Raw genomic sequence first — 21,343 nt, 5'->3', positions numbered from 1 at the left:
ATGACCGTAGTTAATGTTTTTTTTTACATGCGCAGTTGAAAGATCTAGGACTATTTCACAATTATTTATATGACAAAATGCAATACAAACCAAGAAAAACAAAGCTGCCATATCTGTCATGTCAGGTTACTAAATCAACAAGAAGATCATAACATACATCAAAGAATACAATATTTCGATTTGCATATCTGTCATGTCGATCTATCCCATCAAATCTTTGAGGAAATTGCATAGAGCACACTTTGTGCCCAGATGTACGATCCATCATAAAACACATGGCCGCTCACAGTCGACATTAAGAAGATATGGTGCATTCTTGAGAACAGCTGACACTAGCACTTTGAAACACTCAAACAAGTGAGTGAACATAACTTATTAAAAGACCAGCTGCACAAAGTCCATATAAGATAGAATATGGTTCATACCAGAGCATTCATAGTACCAGCTTTTTGATGGTCAAATCCTGGTCTCTTCTCATGAGAAACATACACTAATCCAGGTAGCTCACAGCCCTCCACATAAAGCACACCATTTGGGCCAAGGAAAACCTGTCAAGCAAACAAATTCATGAAAACATCAAAGTGTTTCAAAGGTCATAACACAAGATAGTCCTTATTCTGAGAAAGTACATTGAGAATGAATATCAAAGTAACCCAAGAAAGCATCCATCTAAAACATGTAGTAGAATCCAATAGGAAGCAAAGGATTCTAGAGTGCAATCATAAATATAACTTTCCCAGATAATAACAATAAATGGGCAAGGTATACAATATAATCACATAAAGCATGCCAGTATGCCACCATTCGTGTGGCCAGCAGGGTGGTTATGATGGTGCTGAGATGAAGGCACCAGATCAAACCCTGCTGGTGCACGAGTGTGTCCATAGCTTTTAAAAGTGGGCCACATAAGTCAGGGTGGTAGTGGGACCCCACCTGGGGCTTCGCCAAGGATTCGTCATCATAAAAAAAAAAAAACAGTCCGTCTAAGGATATGAAAACCTGAGGGACTAATTTGCAAGGGTTACTGAAAAGGCAGGACCGATTTGCAAATTCCCATAAGGCAGGGACTAATTTATAAATCATTGAAAAGGCAAAGACCATTTTACAATAATCAAAATTTGAAGACCACATTACTTTGTGTTTTAAGAAAAAATACACCAAAAACTTTCTAGACCTGCATGAGACTATATAAATACTTTGTATCCGAACTTGGGGGAACAAAAACCTCCCCAATGGAAAACCCTCCCAAAATGGATGTTTTATTGAATTTTTAGTGTTTTTTAAAAAAATTCTGACCCTACATATTGTGATCTATATGCTTATTTTCATAGCAATCAGTTCTTTGAGCATTTGATTCTCGATAGGTTTTTATAAGTTTTAAAAATCAACGGCATACAATTTTTATAAATTTTTGAAGCACCAAATACTATTTTTTTTATCCAAAATTCATGATCCAAGTATTGATTTCTAGTAAAAACAAAAAAAATTCAAAGGAAATCAACAAAAAAAATGCAAAAGGTCACAATCACATATCATTTTTTACTAAACAAACCTTCTAGGTCTCAACCAAAAGGTCTGATCTACAAAAAAAAATCCAAAAAATATGAAAAAAAGGTGACTCAATAGTTTCGTACCTTTTATTGGCCAAACTATGCATGCAACATGGCCAAAGTCTTGTACAATCAGTTAGAACTAAGTTAAATTAGCAATAGCATATTCTGATCCTGCTCAATCAGTTAGAAGCAAGCTGAATCAACACTAGACAAACTTAAATGTAGCACAGACCCATATGACAATGAAAAATAGACATGCATTGCATACCGCTCTCGGACAAAATCGGGATGAACTTTATCTTTAAGATAATCAATTTTCTGTGCAAAATACCATTCAGGAGCTCGAGGTTCAGTGTTGTATTTTTTGCAGAAGGGTACCCACTTTCTAGCAAACTCAGATGTTTCTTTGAGAACATGGACTAACCTTATATGGCTAAACTTAAACCGACTCTAAATTTAGCAGTACCCATATTTTGAAAACAAAGCACTTGCCTTGTCTAATGTCCCTAATCAGAACAGAAGAATAAAAAACTGCAGCTCGCCACCTATATCTTTCTCTTTGTGATGGATGGCATGCAACAAAGGGACTAGTTAATGCATGCAATGTAGGAACAAGAACTAACTCACCCCTTTTAGCACCACTTATCTTTGGGAAGTAAACAGCAGTCAACACTTTGCTGCACATTCTCTAAAGGCCCTTATGATATAAAAAGTTCACTTCATCAAAATTACAATGTGCATATAGAAATAGTAGAATGATGTTGCTTGCCAACTTCATACATGTTACATTTTGTGCAACAAAACAACAGTAGACAAAACATGGGAGCATAAATTCATTCAGCCTTTAACAACAAATCACCATGTTGATATAGGCCCATAGGACACAATGTAATAATGTGCCAAACAAGATGCATGTGTATTTATGGGTGTTTGTGTTGCATCCATTGTGGTACTGCACCACGGTACCTTATCATGGTGGTGTTTGGCATTTTCTATATATTATGTTGATGTTCATGTTGTATGGTTTTCCCCAACATCATTAGTTGGGTCATTTATAAGGTATGCTTATCTTTGTGAATTGTAGACTGTTCATTGCCACCATCTTGGAAATTGAATCATGCAACATATTGGCAACAATTAAACTTACTAGTACACTATGCCAAATGTAGAAAGATCTAGAATTTGGATAAACATGCCAAATAGATGCATCAGATGAGTGAAAAAGAACTCAAAATTTCCCATACCAGCCATGCGAAAAACAACATGATTCCTTTTAGAAGGTATAGCCTGGACTTTTTCATATCTGCTGTGTCAAGATACCTTCACAATTGAAATGCAGGACTTGTCAAATCAGAGGATCAAGAAAACTTATCAAAACAGAATTCTACTAAATTTCTCCAAGATTACCATCTCAAGTTCACACAGGGTGTTGTCGTTTCACAGATGAAAACCATCAATGTATATATCTGGCCTTCTCCTGACAGCATAGAGTAAGCTACAACAACTACAGAGAGCAGATGATTCACAATCTGAACATTGAACAGTTAACTTCTCATCAAATATCAATCCATAAATTTTTAACTGATCACATAAATTTTCAACACATAAACCAGGCTCGTTTGAAATCACCAAGGAACAAGAGGGCATGCACTTACAAACTCCATTCCGCCCAGATAAGGATATGACCATGCTATCATTCTCAAGTCAGAGATGAAGTAGCCAACAGATATCTGCAAGAAGGTTTCAAATTTTTTACATCACAAGACGATTCAACCAATAAAAATACATAATTTCACAAAATCTAGACACAAAAAAAAAAATATGAAAAGAAACAAAAATTAAAAAACTCGAAAGCATAAGTGTATAACCTTCCAAGCTAAAAAACAACTAAGCAGTTATAGCCCATCAAGACATAGCTATAATATAAGATATACATGTTATTCCATCAGATTTAAAATCAAAAGCACATGGAGCACATACAGTGCATCTTAGATTGGTGGACTATATTCAAAATTCATATAAGCACCAAATGAAGAAGAACGAAGGCTTGCCCCCAAAGCAAAAGTAGAAAGGGAGTAACTTTGGAATATGATGAGACCATAACTATCAGAGAATAGATCTCAGAAAAAAAACTAGACATAGGGCCATAGCTGAGATAAAAATAGCATGAGAAGTTGAAATAGACTTGAAAAGTGTTTCAACAACAAATGAATGATTTGTAGAAAAATATAAAGGGGTAAATCCACCCATGTGTTCCTGAAAAGTGTTTCAACAACAAATAAATATGTGAGACTGCAATGAAATGGATTAAATCAAAAGGGACGTCACTTATGGACTTGCAAGAACACACTCAATCAAGAAAAACACTTCGTTGAATAAGCCACACTACCCTCACAAGGGTCAAAATATTCTTGTTATTGCACACGAAATACTCTCTTGAGAGTTAAAAATACAAAAGCCTTAAGGCCCTATTTATTATACAACAGGCCACAAGGGAGCAACCCAAACTATTTGTTGGGTCGCTCCCAACAGTCACAAGCTCTCAACGGTCACATTTGTGATTGTTGGGAGCAACTCCAGCAGCTAGTTGGAGCTGCCCCATCATTAAAAAAATAAAGTACATAAATAAATAAAAGAATAAAAATAAAAAGGTGGTCAACCTCTAATGGGTTTATGCCTATTTCAATGAAATGACCGAAATACCCTTGATGAGTATTTTTTTTTACATAATATATATATATATATATATATATATCTTAGCACCTCTTCTCAAGCTCATGATGTAACAACCGATTGTTTGCCAAGTAGAAAGTGAAATGTAGGTGACAGGAGCGCTTTAGTGAAGAAGTCTGCTAGTTGATACTCAGATAAAACGTAAGGCAATATGATGGTCTTCCTCAGGAATTCTTCACTAACGTAGTGGTAATCCATTTCAATATGTTTTGTTCTCTCATAGAATGTATGATTGCTTGCAATGTATACAGCGCTCTTGTTGTCACGACATAATTTTAAGGGTTCTGCAATGTGAACTCTCAAATCCTCTAGTAATTGTCTCAACCATACTAACTCAGATGTAGTTGTTGCCATGACACGATACTCAGCTTTAGTGAAAAAAAGGGACACATTCTATTGCTTCTTGCATCGCCATGAAATTAGAGAAACACTTACAAAAATACAAGAACCAGTGGTTTATAACGCGAAAGCGGATGATAAAAATAATCCATAATTGATAGAATTCTTAATATATCTAATAATTCTCATTACAACACTCATATGTACTGCAGTGAGAGCATGCTGGAATTGACTAACAGAATGAATAACATGAAAAATATCAGGATGAGTAATAGAGAGATAAAACAAATCTCCAATAATTTCTCTATATGAAATTGGATCCTTTAGAGGTTCTCTATCATCTTTCTTTATTTTCGCATTTATAACCTCTAGAGTATCAACTCGTTTTTCATCTGAGAGTCTTGGTCGTTCTATGATCTCTGCTGCATACTTAGTCTGCGACAAAAAATAACCACGAGGTGAGTAAGCCACTTCTAATCCAAGAAAGTATCATAAAAAACCAAGATCTGTCATATCAAAGTCGTCTTTAATCACATATTTAATATGATTAACTTCCTGCTTGTCACCTCCTATGATAATCATATCATCTACGTAGAGCAATAATATTACCATTCTTGCATTGAAAGACATTACAAACAATGCAATGCTAGTATAACAAGATTTAAAATGAAGTCATGTCATCACACTAGTGAATCTATCATACCAAGCTTTGGGAGCTTGTTTTAAACCATACAAAGGTTTTCGTAATCGAAGTATTTTTTCATGTGTTAAACTTAAACCTGGTGGAGTATCCATGTAAACTTTCTCATTAAGATTACCATTCAAAAAGGCATTTTTTACATCCATTTGAAAGATTGGTCATTTTTTAATTGATATTATAGAAATAAGGGTTATAAAAGTGGTCATTTGAGCGACTGGAGCAAATGTCTTACCATAGTCTATCCCATATTTTTTATTGTATCCCTTGGCTACTAGCCTAACTTTAGATTTTTCTAATGTCTCATCCCATTTAGTTTTTATCTTGTAGATCCATCTACATCCTATAGTTTTCCTTCCTTTAAATAATGTTTGGATTTCTCAAGTTTTTGCCTTTTATAAGGCTTCTAATTCATCATTCATCACTTTAATCCATTAATGATGATTTTTAGCCTTATGGTAAGATGTTGGTTCTATATATGAGTGTATGGATATTATACATGATCTATACCTCAATTCAAAAGAATCATAGAATACAAATCTACTAGGAGCTTTTGAAATTCTTATAGATTTTTTAATACTAGAAGAATCTGCATATTGATTTTGGGAATATCTTTTTAAAGCACATGGTGGATGGTCTTCAGTACGTTGAGTATAAGTTTGTATGTCACTATGAGATAGGTCTATATTACCAAGACCCTCATTCACATTCTTATTTGCACCATGAGTGTCTTCAATGTCACTCTTATGCACATCATGATTGTTTTCATATCTTTCATGTTCATTGACAAGGTAAAAAAGAAATGAATAATCACAGTTCTCTTGGATTTTTTCTTTGCCAAACTCATTTTCGGTTCCAAGAAAAGTAATATTTCTTAAAACATATAATTTTTTTATTTCAATGTCATAACATCTATATCCCTTTTTATTTTTGACATAGGCTAAAAAAATACAAGGAATTGCTTTTAAGGAAAGTTTGTCAGTTTTATTGGTAAGGACAAAACATTTACACCCAAAGACTCTTAACCTTTTATAATCTAGGGATGTTTTAAGTAAATTTTCAATAGAAGAAACATTTTCAATGTTTTTTTAAGGTATTCTATTTATCAAATAAATTATCGTAAGGGCAACTTCGGCCCAAAATTTTTTTTGAACATTTCTTGATATAAGCAATGTTTAGTGATCTCAATAATATGTCTATGCTTCCTTTCGGCTAGTCTATTTTGCTGAGTGTACGGACAAGAATTTTGATGAATAATCCCATGTAGGCCAAGGTAATTTTTGAACTATTTTGACACAAATTCTCTCTCAAAATCGGTTCTAAAGATTTGAATATTGGTTTTAAATTGAGTCTTTGTATACCAATTTTTTTTTTAAAACAATCAAATACTTTCGATTTTTTTTTAAGAAAAAATATCTAAGAGTGTCTACTATAATCATCTACAAACACAACATAATAAGATACACCTTCTTTGGATACAACCGGAGTTGGTCTCCACATATCCAAATGTACTAACTCAAATGGATTTTTAGATAGAAAATGTCTAGACCCAAAGGGTAAAGACTTTATTTTACCAAGAATTCAATCTTTACAAACAAAATATCTTTCTTTATAACTTGTAAGAAATGGAAACAAGTGTAATTTGGACACACTAGGATGTCCTAGTCTTTTGTGCCAAATTTCTATATCTTTCTTTTTCACAAAATTATAAAATGATGTTTTGATAACTCAAAATTGTGCATAACATATAGATCTCCTCTTCTATGGCATCGCTCAATTGACTTTTCGGACTAGAGATCCTGTATTAAACAATCATTAGATGAAAACATGACTTTATATCCATGATCCGTAATTTGAAAAACAAATAAAAGATTTAAATTCAATTTTGGTACTACTCTAATAGTTGGTATGTGAAAGGTTGGTTGTTTTTTAAAAACCCTAAAACTTTTGTTTTTTACAAACATTTCGTCGACGGTTGAAATGTAAGAGTTGTTTTGGTTAATATGACATTTAAATAATATATACTCGTTTGGAGTCATATGGAAAGTGGCATCAGAGTCAAGGATCCAATAAGTCTTATCAGGGTCACCACTTGTAGATACGGTTGTTCCCAAGAATGAAGAAGCTTGAGTTTTGAACATTGGTTATAGTGCCTCCATCAGTTACGCCAAAGATAATGACTCGATGCATTTGGAGTCATCTACATCCTTTTTTTTAAAGATGTTTCCACCAAAGCAACCATTTTATCATCTCTATGATCTTCTTTCTTTTTTTGGGGACAAAATAGCTTGATATGTTCCGATTCATAACAATGGTAACATATGATTTTGCCATTTTTTTTATTCATGATCTCTTCTTTTATCGCTTTGACTTCTTTCATGGTTATTAGAGTTTATTCCATTCTCAATTTTCACAAAGTGAGGAGGTTTATAACTCCTACTGTGGTTACCGAGATTTGACATAACAAGCACAAATTCTTCATCCTTTGAGGCTGATGATTTTTTCAACCTATTTTCTTCCATAGTTAACTCTTCAAGAGTTTCGACTATGGTTGGTACACCTCCTCTATGAAGGAGAGCCGACTTGGTCCCTTCAAATTCAGATCTAAACCCGTTAACAAATTGGTAGAAATGCTCTGTTCTAATTTGTTTTTTATGGAGTTCTACATCTTGGGGACAATGGCATTTTGGCTCTAGAATAGTCAATTCATCCCAAATGAGAAAAAGTGCATTATAATATTCTCTAATGCTCATCTCTCCTTGGGTCATAGTTTTTACTTTGTTTTGCACATTACATATGTGAACAATATCTTTGAGATAAAATCAAATTTCGCTAAGCTAGACTACTTGTAGTTGTCTACACTATTGATGAGCCATCCAATTATCTTGGAATGACCCATTCTTCACTCTTTCAATTTCTTTTCATAATCAAAGACGACTTTAGACATCTCTTTTCATTAAACAACAACTTTCTTTCCATTCTCAGTTTTGGTAAGAATGAGTTTAGGCTCTCTTTCAGTACCATTAACCAAACCCCATAGACCATTTCCCCGTTTTTGTACTTCACTATGAATGCCCACATCACATAGTTCATATTATTGAGTCGCATGGGAATAGAGATGATTACTTCTCTTTCATTCTTCATGTCTTTACAATAAGGAAAAGAGAGGGAGAGTGAGTGAGAAAATAAAAAATAATACAAGATTTGTCTGAGAGGCTCTTTGATAGTGTGCTTCCCGATGCAACAATCCACAATCCGATGCTCTACCAAGCCCACAATCCTGCTCTTGATATTATCCGAACAATACTTCAAGAGCACTAAAGCTCTAATACCATGTAATGAAATGGATTAAATCCAAAGAGATGTCACTTATAGACTTGCAAGAACACACTCAATCAAAAAACATACTTGATTGAATAAGCCAACTCCAACAACTAGTTGGAGCTTCCCCATCATTACAAAAAAGAAAGTACAAAAATAAATAAAAGAATAGAAATAAAAAGGTGGTTAGCCCTTAATGGGTTGATGCCTATTACAGTGAAATGATTGAAATACCCTGATGGGTATTTTGATATATATATATATATATACATATAAGTATATATATATTAACATAGACAACACCACTCAGTCACATAAATTATGTCTCCCCTTATAGGGTAACCAACAACTATCACCATGCATATGAGAAGAAAAGGTCTTGTCAAATAAAAATAATTCACGAGTATTGTGGATTCCATTGTCACATCACCTTAGTCTCAATTTTCTTACCAAGCCAGTTGCCTTATGCAAATTCTTCTTCTCAAGACCATATTAAAAGAAGAAAAAAAGAAGAATCTCAAGACAAAAAAAAAAATAGGAAATTGAATTTATCCTCCACCCAGGAGCCAAAAAACAAAACAAAGAAACATACCTTCCAAAGATTCAACAACTAATTGTTATAAATACACATTCAGATATAGACTGTTCAACTATTGTGCATATGGTTCAACTCAACAAGAAGCCGAAAAGTCTAAGGAGTATTCTCTTTTGTCCATATCATATTTATCATTATGGTAATGAGGTTTCAAACCATGTCTACTCGGGATTTTATTTTTTTATCCGATTTTGATAATGTGGCTTGGATTGGATAGGTTAGCAGGGGTCGATGAACTTTGTTCTCCTAATCAGACACTTGGGATTCTTCCCATGGGTTATAGCCTTCCTTATACTCCTCTTAGACTCGTTTGATCTTTCTTTCTTCCTCTACTGCCTAAATTTGTTTATACTCTTCCTTCATCTGAAGTTTCCTTAACCTACCCTATGCCTCTTCTAGACATTGCTTTATTTCTACCAATAAATCTCTTTTCGTGATTGGAGTTTGGACATGTTGGGCATCATGTGGGTGGCATCCTTGCAAACACTCTGAGATTGCTAATGTAAACTGGATTCTGGGACCATTGGTGATTTTCATTTCTTTGATTGCTCTTAGGTTTACTAAAGATGTTAGCATGGGACCTCTCTTTCGGCTCTTAATTGAAGAGGATAGGCATCATGTGGGGGTGGCATCCCATAGGTAAGATATTTTAAAGGTTGCTCTTCAGGAATTGATTGGGATTTGACTTTTCAGGTTTGATGTCAAGTATTCATACTACCCCAAACAATGGTTCCAATAAAGGCTCAAACAAGTAACATGGGATTTTAATAAACAATGAGTACCCTAAGTCTCCTCGAAAATAGCTCAACGAACCTTTGCACAGGCTCGAGTAGAACACCTTTAATTTAAAAAGGTTTTTAAAGTTTTTGAATTTTTTGTAAAAGACCTTGAAATAAAGTACCAAACTAATTTATTTTTCAATTTTTTTATAAAACTAATACAACTAATTAAGTAAATAATAATAGTTACCAAGTTACTATACAATTAATTATTTTTTATTTTTATATTATTAATAATTAATAAGTAACTCAAGGCTTTGGGGTCGGGCTGGTGGCCCGTGGGCCAACTCGGATCCATCCCATGTATATAACGACCCGGGTTTGAGCCCGGTAGCTAACAGGCTATGCCCAAAACCTTGACCCAAACCCTGGCCCATGATGAGCCGGGTGGGCTTTGTCCCATCGGGCCGCCCGGCCCGTTGCCCGCCCCTAGCTACGGCGTATTATCGAGAGCGGCAGCAGCGGGGTGTGAAGGAGAGAGAGAAAGAAGAGAGAGAGGGCTGGAGATGGGGGAGGGCGGAGGGGGCGGCAACCGTCAGAGGAGGTTCCCTCTGGCGGCGCAGCCGGAGATCATGAGGGCTGCAGAGAAGGACGATCATTACGCCTCTTACGTCCACGACGCCTGCCGCGACGCCATCCGTCAGCTCTTCAGTCGGTTCTCTCTCTCTCTTCGACCACTTATTTTTTTCCCCTCTTACCATCTAAACAAATCCTCAGTCATTCTCTTTCTATCTCAAATCGATTGTCTGCTAAAACCCACCTCTCTCTCTCCCTCATATTGGTTATGTATGTTTGGGATATTGAGGTGTTTTTGGTAAGGTGTGGTTTCGTTTGATGAGGTGTATGTTTGGAGTTCTTAGCATTGTAGTGGCATATTTGAGATAATGGTATTAATTTGCTGACCTTAACTTCACCGTCTGAGATACTATGACGCTTTTAATCTAATTCATCCCAATCGGGTAACTAGATATTGCAGATGCTAATTTGATAAAAAATTGCGTCTGATGATCCCTTACAGCTTATTTGATGGTTGGTCTTACGGTATTTGATGTTATTGTTTCTGTAATCAAAGGAGCAGTGCCAAATTTGACCATGAAAAGACAGGTAATCAAGGTTTGCAAATTTGCTTACTGTATAAAGAGCTCAAACACGACAACAGTGTAACTAGTAATGTGAGATTTTTCTCATCAGTGGCTATCAGCCGTGAAACTTTAGTCGCATCCTATGAATATGTGCCACAAAGGAAATTCAGTTGATAATGATGAATTTAATGAGTTTAAGGCTCTGTTTGGGAGATGTTGTTGGGAGCGGTGATGAAAACGATGGATTTGGCAACAACATCCTCCTGAGGACGTTGTTGAAATCTGCGCGAATCTGCGCAATTACAACACCATCTCCACTCCCAATGTCACTCCGATATCCGTCTCCTCTCCCAAACACAGGATTTCAATCGATGGAGATGGCTGGGATTTCGTGCATCCCCCGTCGCCGCCCCAAACTATGGCTCCCTAACAGAGCCTAAATGCGTTGAGTGCCAATGCTTTCTGTGTATCTTGGGTGTCAAACAACTTCTCGAATCTGCTAAACATTTAGAGTTTGGGTATCTGGTGCAATTTTTATGGCCTATGCATGTTAATTTCTTTTGTTTCCTTTGAAGATGTTGGTTGACAGAAATGAACGTGTTGAAACATTTGTTTTCATTTGAATTTCCGTTTCTTTTTATGGCCTATGCTTTCTGTGTATCTTGGTTGTGTTAGAGAAACTCTTTAATTTGAACCAAGGATACAAGTGTGTGTAGACTCTCTGGGTACTTGCTCATCCGAATACTTGGCGATCTCACTCTTGTCTTGCTCTTACTTTGATATTTAATCCTTGTTGTTTTTATTTTTCCTGTACTTTTCTTAACCTTGTAGGCCTTTTCTTAATATTGGTCTTCCTTATTCTGCAGGTACCAGAACTGCTGTAACTTTCCAGAATGAGGTTGAACCTTTCTATGTTAGTAGCTATTGAATGTTTGTTCATTTTGTACTTCAACATCTATATGCTGCTGCATGCTGTTTTTTCATTTTTTCCCTTTATTTATAGCTTTACAATGGACTATTCTTGACATTACGGTGTATGGCATGGTTCATCCCTGGTGTCTAACTGTTGAGAGTGAATTGGTTGTTAGAGTATAAGCTTAATATGGACGCCTGCAGAATGAGTTTGGTAGTTGCTTAAGAGGTGATTTCTGGAGTTGGTTAGAGGTTGACAACATTCTAAGTCAAGTATTTGTTGAATGGGGAAGTTATATGGTTGATTTGTATACTATCTATGACATTCACAGATGGATAAAACATGCATGCGTGACACATGGTTATAAAGACAGCTTTATACTTGGTTTCAGTGAGGTCCTTAAATTGTTGATCACTTGTGGTGAATATTCATTCTTCTTTCAAGGTGTGACATGTTTTCTCTCTTGCGTTTGCAAAATGAAGACAATTAGAATTGGTGATTGCAATAAAAGAGTGGAATTTGTTTCCTTATTGATATGGATAAAATGATATTTGAATGTTATCCATTTGGTTGGGTCTAACAATATATTATGTACTGTATTTTGGTTTGAAGAGGCAAGTCTCAAAATAAATTGATACTGGTTGATTATAGTGCTAGTGATCGGTCAATTCTAGGTTGAGGTCAACCTGATAATTATGTGGGTTGGATTCATTAATTTGATGGATTTGGAGAACCTACATCCTTAATAGTTAAAAGTGAACCTTGGCACCTAGCGACTCAAAGACTGACCTAGCGTCTAGCATTGCCTGAGGGAACTTAAAAAGCTATGTATCAATCTTTATTTGTTATGTTAATTTTTTTTTTATAATAATAATGTAGTAATTTATTACAAAATGTGGTCTTTTCATTAGAATTTTTATTTTAACTTATTACAAAAGAGAGTGTTATAGAAATCTAAGTAAGAGTCGTGATAATGAGAATTTGGAGAAGTATATGATAGCAAAGAAGGAAGCTAAAAAAGTTGTTCGAAACGCGAGGGCTAAGGTATATAAGGAGGTTTATGACAAGTTGGATACCAAAGAAGGCGAGAAGGATATTTATAGGCTTGCAAAGATGAGAGATAGGAAATTGAAGGATTTGGGTATGGTTAGATGTATCAAAGATGAAACGCAAAGGGTTTTAGTCAAAGATGAGGAGATTAAGGAGAGATGGAAAGATTATTTTGATAAGCTATTTAATGATAGTCATGCTCAAGATCTTGGAGACTTCTCAATTCCTTTTCATGAGATAAATCGTGACTTCATGCGCAAGATTCAAAAGAAAGAAATTGCAGAGGCTTTGAAGAAAATGAAATCAAGAAGGGCAGTTGGCCCAGATGGTATACCTATCGAAGCTTGGAAATGCTTGGGAGAGAAAGGTTTAGAATGGTTGACAAATCTTTTTAACTTGATTTGGCGAACAAATAAGATGCCTAATGAGTGGAGGAAGAGTACTTTGGTGCCTTTATATAAGAATAAGGGTGATATACAAGATTGCACAAACTATCGTGGTATAAAACTCATGAGTCATACTATGAAACTTTGGGAGAGGGTGATTGAGTCTAGGTTGAGGAAGGTTGTCATGATATCGGAGAATCAATTTGGTTTTATGCCTGGAAGATCAACTATGGAAGCTATACATCTTCTTAGACAACTTATTGAAAGATATAGAGAGAGGAACAAAGATTTGCATATGGTTTTTATTGATTTAGAGAAGGCATACGATAGAGTACCTAGGGACGTTCTCTGGTGGACAATGATGAAGAAAGGTGTTTCTCTCAAGTACATTAGTATAATTAAAGATATGTATGAAGGAGTAGTAACCAATGTCCGCACTTGTGGAGGGGTGACAACCAATTTTCCGATAACGGTTGGGTTACATCAAGGATCTGCTTTAAGCCCTTTCCTATTTGCGATAGTGATGGATGAGCTTACGAGATCAATTCAAGAAAATGTACCGTGGTGTATGTTGTTTGCTGATGATATTGTTTTGATTGATGAGTCTAGAGCTGGGGTTAATGCTAAGTTAGAATTATGGAGACAGACATTGGAAGCTAGAGGTTTTAAGTTGAGTAAGAGTAAGACTGAATATATGGAATGTCGGTTTAGTAAGCAACGAAGTAGTGATGAGAGTGTAGCGAAGCTTGGTGAGCAAGATATACCGGTGAATGATTATTTCAAATATTTGGGATCCATCATTCAAAAGTATGGAGAAATTGATGGAGATGTAAATCATAGGATAAAGGTTGGGTGGATGAAATGGAAAAGTGCTACTGGAGTGCTGTGCGATCGTAGAATGCCATTGCGGTTGAAGGGAAAGTTTTATAGGACGACTATTAGACCCGCTTTACTATATGGTATGGAATGTTGGGCTGCCAAGAGACATCATATTCAAAAAATGAGTGTAGCTGAGATGCGGATGCTTAGATGGATGTGTGGAAATACAATAAAAGATAAGATTCGGAACGAAGAGATACGTAAGAAGGTAGGTGTTGCACCCATTGAAAATAAGATGCGAGAGAATCGTTTACGGTGGTTTGGACATATTCGGCGAAGGCCTAATGATGCTCCAGTTAGAAGGTTGGAGAAATGGGAAAATATATTAGTTAAAAGAGGTCGGGGTAGGCCTAGGAAGACTTGGATGGAGATGATAGGAAAGGATATGAATGCTTTGAACCTCACCGAGGACATGGCGTTGGATAGAAATGATTGGAGGAAAAGGATTCATGTGGAAGACCCAAAATGAATTTCTTTTTTGGTTCATATCGCTGACCCCAATTGTTTTGGGATGAAGGCGTAGTTGTTGTTGTTTTTTTTTACATTCGTATGGGTTTCGAAGCACTGCCTGGCCTAGGGGACCAATGTCAAGGAATCACCTAATGCTTCTTACTGCATAACCTGGACTTGTACCTGACGTAGTTTTGAAATTTGGTTTTGTCCAGTGCAGTTCAATCCATTGGGTTATGGTTGAATCATGCTTTTTCACAAGCAATAAGCATGAGCATCCCAAACGTGGATGTGTGATCAATTGCACTTTGTGGTCGACTGGTCATGGTAGCTTTGTCAAATCTCTCTCATTCTCTCCCCTCTTTCTCCAATCATAAATTTAGGCGATCAGTTAAAGAATTATAAAATTTCTTAAAAACTTTAATGTGGTTCCACCTTATTTTTTGTCTTTTTGAAATTATCTCCTTTTATATTTAGCAGCTCAAGATTAATTCTGGACATGTTTACTTTGTATATGTGCAGACAAAACTCGTGGGGCAGATGCTTTATTATCTATTGACAACGGGCTCAGGACAACAGACACTGGGAGAAGAATACTGTGACCTATCTCAGGTCTATTTCTCATTTTGTACTTTGATAATGGAGCTATCTTTTGAGTACTCCATAATTTCTATCTGTTACCTTTATATCAAATGCAAACACACACATGTATCTATGTATGTATGTACATATGTATGTATGTGTGCGTTTACATGCATGTGTGTGAGTATATAAGTATGTACACTTGTAACCAATGAGCAACTTAAAGTTGGTAAGCATTATTTTCATAACTTAATATGGCAAAATTTATTATGCGAATTACAACCTAAGATAATATTATGGTTGTACAGGTACCTTGCTCTTTTGCTTTTACATATGGAGTACGGAATTTTTAACTCATTTGTATCTTAAACTATATGTGAAAATCATAGTGTCAATTGCTACCGATAATGGAAAATATGGTCTTTTGATGTCAAGTTTACTTCTGCTAACGTGCTTAGCAAAGCATGCTTTTTTGTTGTGTCACTTTGTAATTTTTTTCAACCAATTCTTATAACAGTTACCAATATTGGCATTGACATAATATTGGGAATGCAGTTCTTTGAGCAGTCTAAAAAACATTTGTTTACCTTCAGACAATTTCAGAAATATATCAGCAGAAAAAGAAAATAGTAGAAATTGAAAAACTATGCAATAAAAATGCAATTCCTTTGAAAAATGTTGATAAGTATCATCATAATATTGTGATATATTCAAATATACAGAAAATTTGAATATCTCAAGCTTTTACAGCTTTATGTATTTGCATGTGTAGTTGCCTGCAAGCTTGCTTGTGTGTAATTGCGTCTTGGGCCAATCTTTTTTTTGGCTTTGCACTTTCATGCCCTCCCTTCATGCTCTCACTTCTCAGTGTTGTTATCTAGTCTTTCTTTTATAGGTAATTTCTCAAATGTGATTATCTTCCTAGACTTCTATGTGGTCAACCTTTTTTATCCAAATCCTAGAGCATGCTTGAATTGTGAGTATTTATTTAACAATATCTTGTGTCAAGGCTTCTAAAAACATGTTCATGTAATGCATAGTTCTAGCTTGTAGGATGTTGTCATAGTTCCAATCTGTATATGTTGAACTGATTTAGTCCAGCTAGACTTGTGATACGGTTAAATCATAGTTGGCAAAGACAACAAGTGGATGAGACTGGATGGACATTCAATTATGGGTCAACAATCACAACATGGTCCATTAAACTGGGAATCGGCTGCCTTTTCCAGCCTTTAGCTTCAAAACTTCCATATCACCCTTCTAATAAGTTGGAAGACTGTGTAAGCCTTTTTATGCTTTATAAATAGCATGCTTATTTCATGTTTGTTTTTAGAAAGGTACTTGTTTGAAGAATCAATTTATTCTTGGGGTCACGATGATCATGTAATGCTTGAATTTGTATTTTGTGCTTAATTAGTAGTTGAAAACTTGAACGTATCAAACATAGAAGGATGCATCAAAGAGATACAGGTGCTTCATAATTGAAACCCATGTTACATAGTTTAAATGATTGAGCTTGATGGGTTTTATGGTGATATTTTCATTGTCATCTAATTTTACAAGGGCAAAGACAAAGAAAAAGAATAGTGGAAAGAAAGAAGAGATAAAAGAAAATAGCAAAGGTGGAGATCACGAGCACTTCACCACCGATCAAGAGTACAAACACTCCTTCAAGCACCACCAATCTATTACTTAAAACACAATCACGATCTTACTAGCACTTGAATAGGTATTGCAAGAGAGCTTCAACACTTTCAGATTTGGAGTGACACACTTTCTAATGCACTGAAAATAATTTCAGCTTGATCACCAAGCTCTGATACCATGTAAGGAAATGAAAGTCTTCAAAGATGTTCACCAATCTTTAAAGTGGACACACAAAAGATTCACAACAAAGTCCACTAAAATACTAAAGAGACCACACAAAGAACCACAAATAGGTTCACCCACAAACACGCACTAAAGGGACAAGTACAAGAGATAAAAAATAATATTTTATTGATTTCAATACATGCAAGAAGCATACATATGAGAGGGGGTTTCACTCCTATTTATATACAATAGATGGTCTCCAAAAGAGATGTTGGAAGAGACCCCAATGGCTCTAAATAGAGCCATTGGGTCCTCTCCAACGTCTCTTGACTTGGTCAACTTCTTGTTGACTTCAAACTAGAAAGAAAAGAAAAATAAACTAAAAACTAGCCTGGTTACTAGTTACACACACACACATATATATATATGTATATATACAAATACATATATGTATACATATGTATGTGCATATACATTGTATATATATTTACATTTTTAACACTCATGAGACTAGTACAAACAAGTATTGTTCATGACAGATCCAAGCCGAGCTAAGCTTGTGATGAACATGAGCCAAGTTTGAGCTATTCTAATTATTTAATGAGCAGAGTCTGAACAACTTCTGTTCGGTTCGTTCAACTTGTTTACCAACCCTAGTTGTGGATACTGGATAGGGCTTGTAAACAAGCTGAACAAACCGAACAGGGCATGTTCGAGCTCGCTTGTTTACTAGTGGATTGAGCTTATGGCTTGAGTCGTGTTCGTGTTTAGCTGAGCTCGAGCTTGGCTCATACCTAAATTAGACGAGCTTAACATGAGCTGGCTCGTGTAATGACATTCCATGTTATTTATACATGGAATATATATATTTTTATATATTACACTTAAAATATATGTATGTTATATATTACACTTAATAGTTCATATTATATATATATATTTCATTATTCTCTTTATATATATATTTTATCTATACGAGCTCTCTTGAGCCAAGTTGAGCCAAACACCCTGTGTTCGGGCTTGACTTGTTTAAGCTAAACGAACAGCTCGTGGCTCAACTTGCTAACTATACGAACCGATCATGAATGAGTTCGTGACGAGCCGAACCGAGCTGAGTCACAAGCTGCTCGGTTCATTTACCAGCCCTAGTTGTGGATAATGCAACTCTTTGCTGCTTTTTACTCTTCTATGAAATTAGGGAGTTTCAAGAAAAATACAAAATCTTGTACTAAAAAGACGATCTCAAGTAGACCCTCCAAAATCTGCATCACAAAAGACTCTAAGATCTGTGGAGGAGGACAAAGAGAAGAACATCATAAAATACGTAGTATCTCTCACGTATATAATAATCCGAAGTGCAGCAACAAGATGTACTAATCGATGATAACTCATGAACCGACTAACCATATGGACTGCATAAGTGATATCTAGCCTAGATATGGTCAAGTATATCATGTTTCCCACTAGCTGTTTGTAAACAACTGGATCCTCTAGCTCTACTCTATTTGAAGATCTCAATTTTACACTTGCTTCCATAGGAGAACCAACCTTTTTATAATCATCTGCTAGTTTTGCCTTCACAATTAGATCAAGTGCATACTTATGTTGAGATAATTAAAGTCCTCTCTTTGAGTATGCAACTTCCAAACCATAAACATATTTCAGATTTCCTAGGTTCTTCATTTCGAAGATGCTAGCCAACCTCTTCTTGGTATCAACTACTTTTTGCAAATAATTATATCATCAACATATAGGAGTAATATACACTTTTCTCGAGAAGAAGATGACACAAACAAAGTTGGATCATAATATCTTTGCTCAAAACTAAGAGATCTAATAACAAAACTTAAAACTTCTCAAGTCAAGCGAGAGGTGCCTATTTGAGTCCGGAGAAATCTCTTATTCAGCAAATTCTACCTTGGTAATCAAAATACCCCTGTAGCCACTCCATATACACCTCCTCATCAAAATCTCCATTCAAGAAGTTATTCTTCACATCTAATTGCCACATATACACTGCAACAACTGCTAGCATGGTCTTTATGGCAGTCATATGAGCTACAAGTGAAAATTGTTAGTAAAGTCAATATCAAGCTTTGCCATTAGTTTAGCTTTGTATCTCTCAATAGAACCATCTGCCTTGGTCTTTATCTTGTAAACCTACTTGCATCCAACTACTTTGTTCCCAACTGAAAGTCTCATTAAGTCCCAAGCATGCATTTTCTCGAGCGCATTTAATTCCTTAGTCATTGCCTATTGCCACTCTTCTTTAGAGGTTGCTTTTGCATAAGAGTTTTACTAAACAGAGGAATAAAATAAGGTCAAATATGCATGATGCTTTAGAGAAATAGAAAATGATTCATATTTTAAAAAGCAAGTAGGAGGGACAAAAACACGAGAACTACGATGTCCCTAAAGAGGAGGTGTAGAATCTGTTAGATTTTATAAAACCAGAGTTTCATCGTGCGTGAAGGGTGAAGAACAAAGAGAGAGAAGGAGCTGCAGAGAAAACCAGATTCCTCAATCAATGGAATCGGTTGCTGAACCTTTCATTATATGCTATTTCTGATACAAAGATTTTAGGGTACTAAAATACCCTTTTACAACAAAATACAATAACACATATGCCATTAATGAAGGAATATAACACATGATCACGGTCACGGGTCTGGATCGTGACCCGTGACCCAAACACGTCTTTTCACCCTCCCTCAAGTTGTGCATGGTTTTGAACCATGAACAACTTGCCTTTTAACATCCAAAACCTATCTTTAGTCAATTATTTTGTGAATATATCAGCCACTTGATCAGTAGTTCGTACAAATTCAGGCTCAATCTCATTCTCTTTTACCTTTTGTCTCACAAAATGTTTTTCTATTTCGATGTGTTTGGTCTTTGGCACGACTGTGATAAATGGGATTAAAGGACATATTGATGGCACTTTGATTATCACATAAAAGGAGAGATCGATTCTCTCACTTCTGTCAGTAAGTGCCTAATCTAGGTAGCTTCAGTAGTAGCAGCTGCCATTGACCTATACTCGACTTTTGTACTTGATCTAGCAACAACCTTTTGTTTCTTACTATTCCAGGATACCAAATTTATCCCAACAAACATACAATAGCCGGATACAGATCTGCGTTCATCTGGATCTCCCGCCAATCTGCATCAGTATAGACAATAATTTCATGTTCATTTTGCTTATTTGTCCTTTTTCTATACAAAAGGCCATCCCCAACCGTTCCCTTCAAATACCGAAGTATCCGTTTAACTGCTTCCATATGTCCTTCACGCGGCTCATGCATGAACTGAGAGACCTGATTTATTGAGTAAACAATATCAGGTCTAGTGAAAGTAAGATATTGCAACATGCCTATTATGCTACGATATTTTGTAGGATTCTCATATAGATCTCTATCTTGAGAACTGAGTTTCTGGTGAAGGACGCTAGGAGTTCCCAAGGGTTTGCAATCTTTCATACCTGCCTTAGTGAGAACATCAATAGTGTACTTATGTTGGGTGAGAGTCATTCCTTCAGAAGTACTGTCAACTTCAACTCTAAGGAAGTATCGCAGTTTCCTAAGATCCTTCATTTTGAATCTCTGATTCAAGAGATGTTTGACCTCCTCAATATGAACTTTGGAATTACCTGTGATGACAATGTCATCCACATATATTAACAGCAGAGTGACCACATCTTGGTTCTTGAATATAAACAAAGAATGATCAAGGAGAGATCGCCTAAAACCATATTTTTTGTATTTCAAGAGAGAAACTATCAAACTAGGAACGAGATGCCTGCTTCAATCCGTATATCGCTCTTTTTAATTTGCATACGTATTTTGTAGGATTGCCTTCTGCATAGTTAGTGGGTTGTTCCATGTATACTTCCTCCTTCAAACTTCCATGGAGAAAAGCATTTTTGACATCAAGTTAACTAATTGTCCACTGATGTTCAACCGCTAAAGATAGTATGACTCTGATTGTCCCCATTTTCACAACTGGACTAAAAGTCTCATCATAATCCTGTTCTTGCTTCTGTGTAAATCCTTTTTGCGAGAAGTCTCGCCTTGTACCGTTCTATTGTCCCATCCGGTTTGTGCTTTATTTTGTACACCCATTTCGACCCAACTACATTTTTGTCAGGTGGTCTGGGAACAACATCCCAGGTA

The 21,343-nt window shown here is 35.8% G+C and overlaps 1 protein-coding gene across 3 annotated transcripts in view; it reads left to right on the top strand.

The window, feature by feature from the left end:
• Nucleotides 1–10,480: 10,480 nt before the first annotated feature.
• The window catches only part of LOC149841125 (peroxisome biogenesis factor 10-like), a 59,647-nt gene continuing 48,784 nt past the window's right edge, over nucleotides 10,481–21,343 (top strand). The window contains exons 1-3 of one of the 3 annotated variants that reach the window (XM_090003604.1): nucleotides 10,481–10,668; nucleotides 11,966–11,997; nucleotides 15,300–15,389. In XM_090003604.1, the coding sequence (XP_089859730.1) occupies nucleotides 10,524–10,668; nucleotides 11,966–11,997; nucleotides 15,300–15,389 (267 nt within the window). In that variant the 5' untranslated portion in view covers nucleotides 10,481–10,523. Of the gene's footprint in view, nucleotides 10,669–11,965; nucleotides 12,013–15,299; nucleotides 15,390–21,343 lie in introns of all 3 variants that reach the window. The other 2 variants (XM_090003603.1, XM_090003605.1) reach the window with 2 other exon arrangements.

Source organism: Nuphar pumila, chromosome 4, assembly GCF_984573655.1.
Source record: "Nuphar pumila chromosome 4, dmNupPumi1.hap1.1, whole genome shotgun sequence".
Classification (NCBI taxonomy): domain Eukaryota; kingdom Viridiplantae; phylum Streptophyta; class Magnoliopsida; order Nymphaeales; family Nymphaeaceae; genus Nuphar; species Nuphar pumila.
Note: the sequence above shows the minus strand (reverse complement) of the source record. Positions and strands in the feature narration are given on the sequence as shown.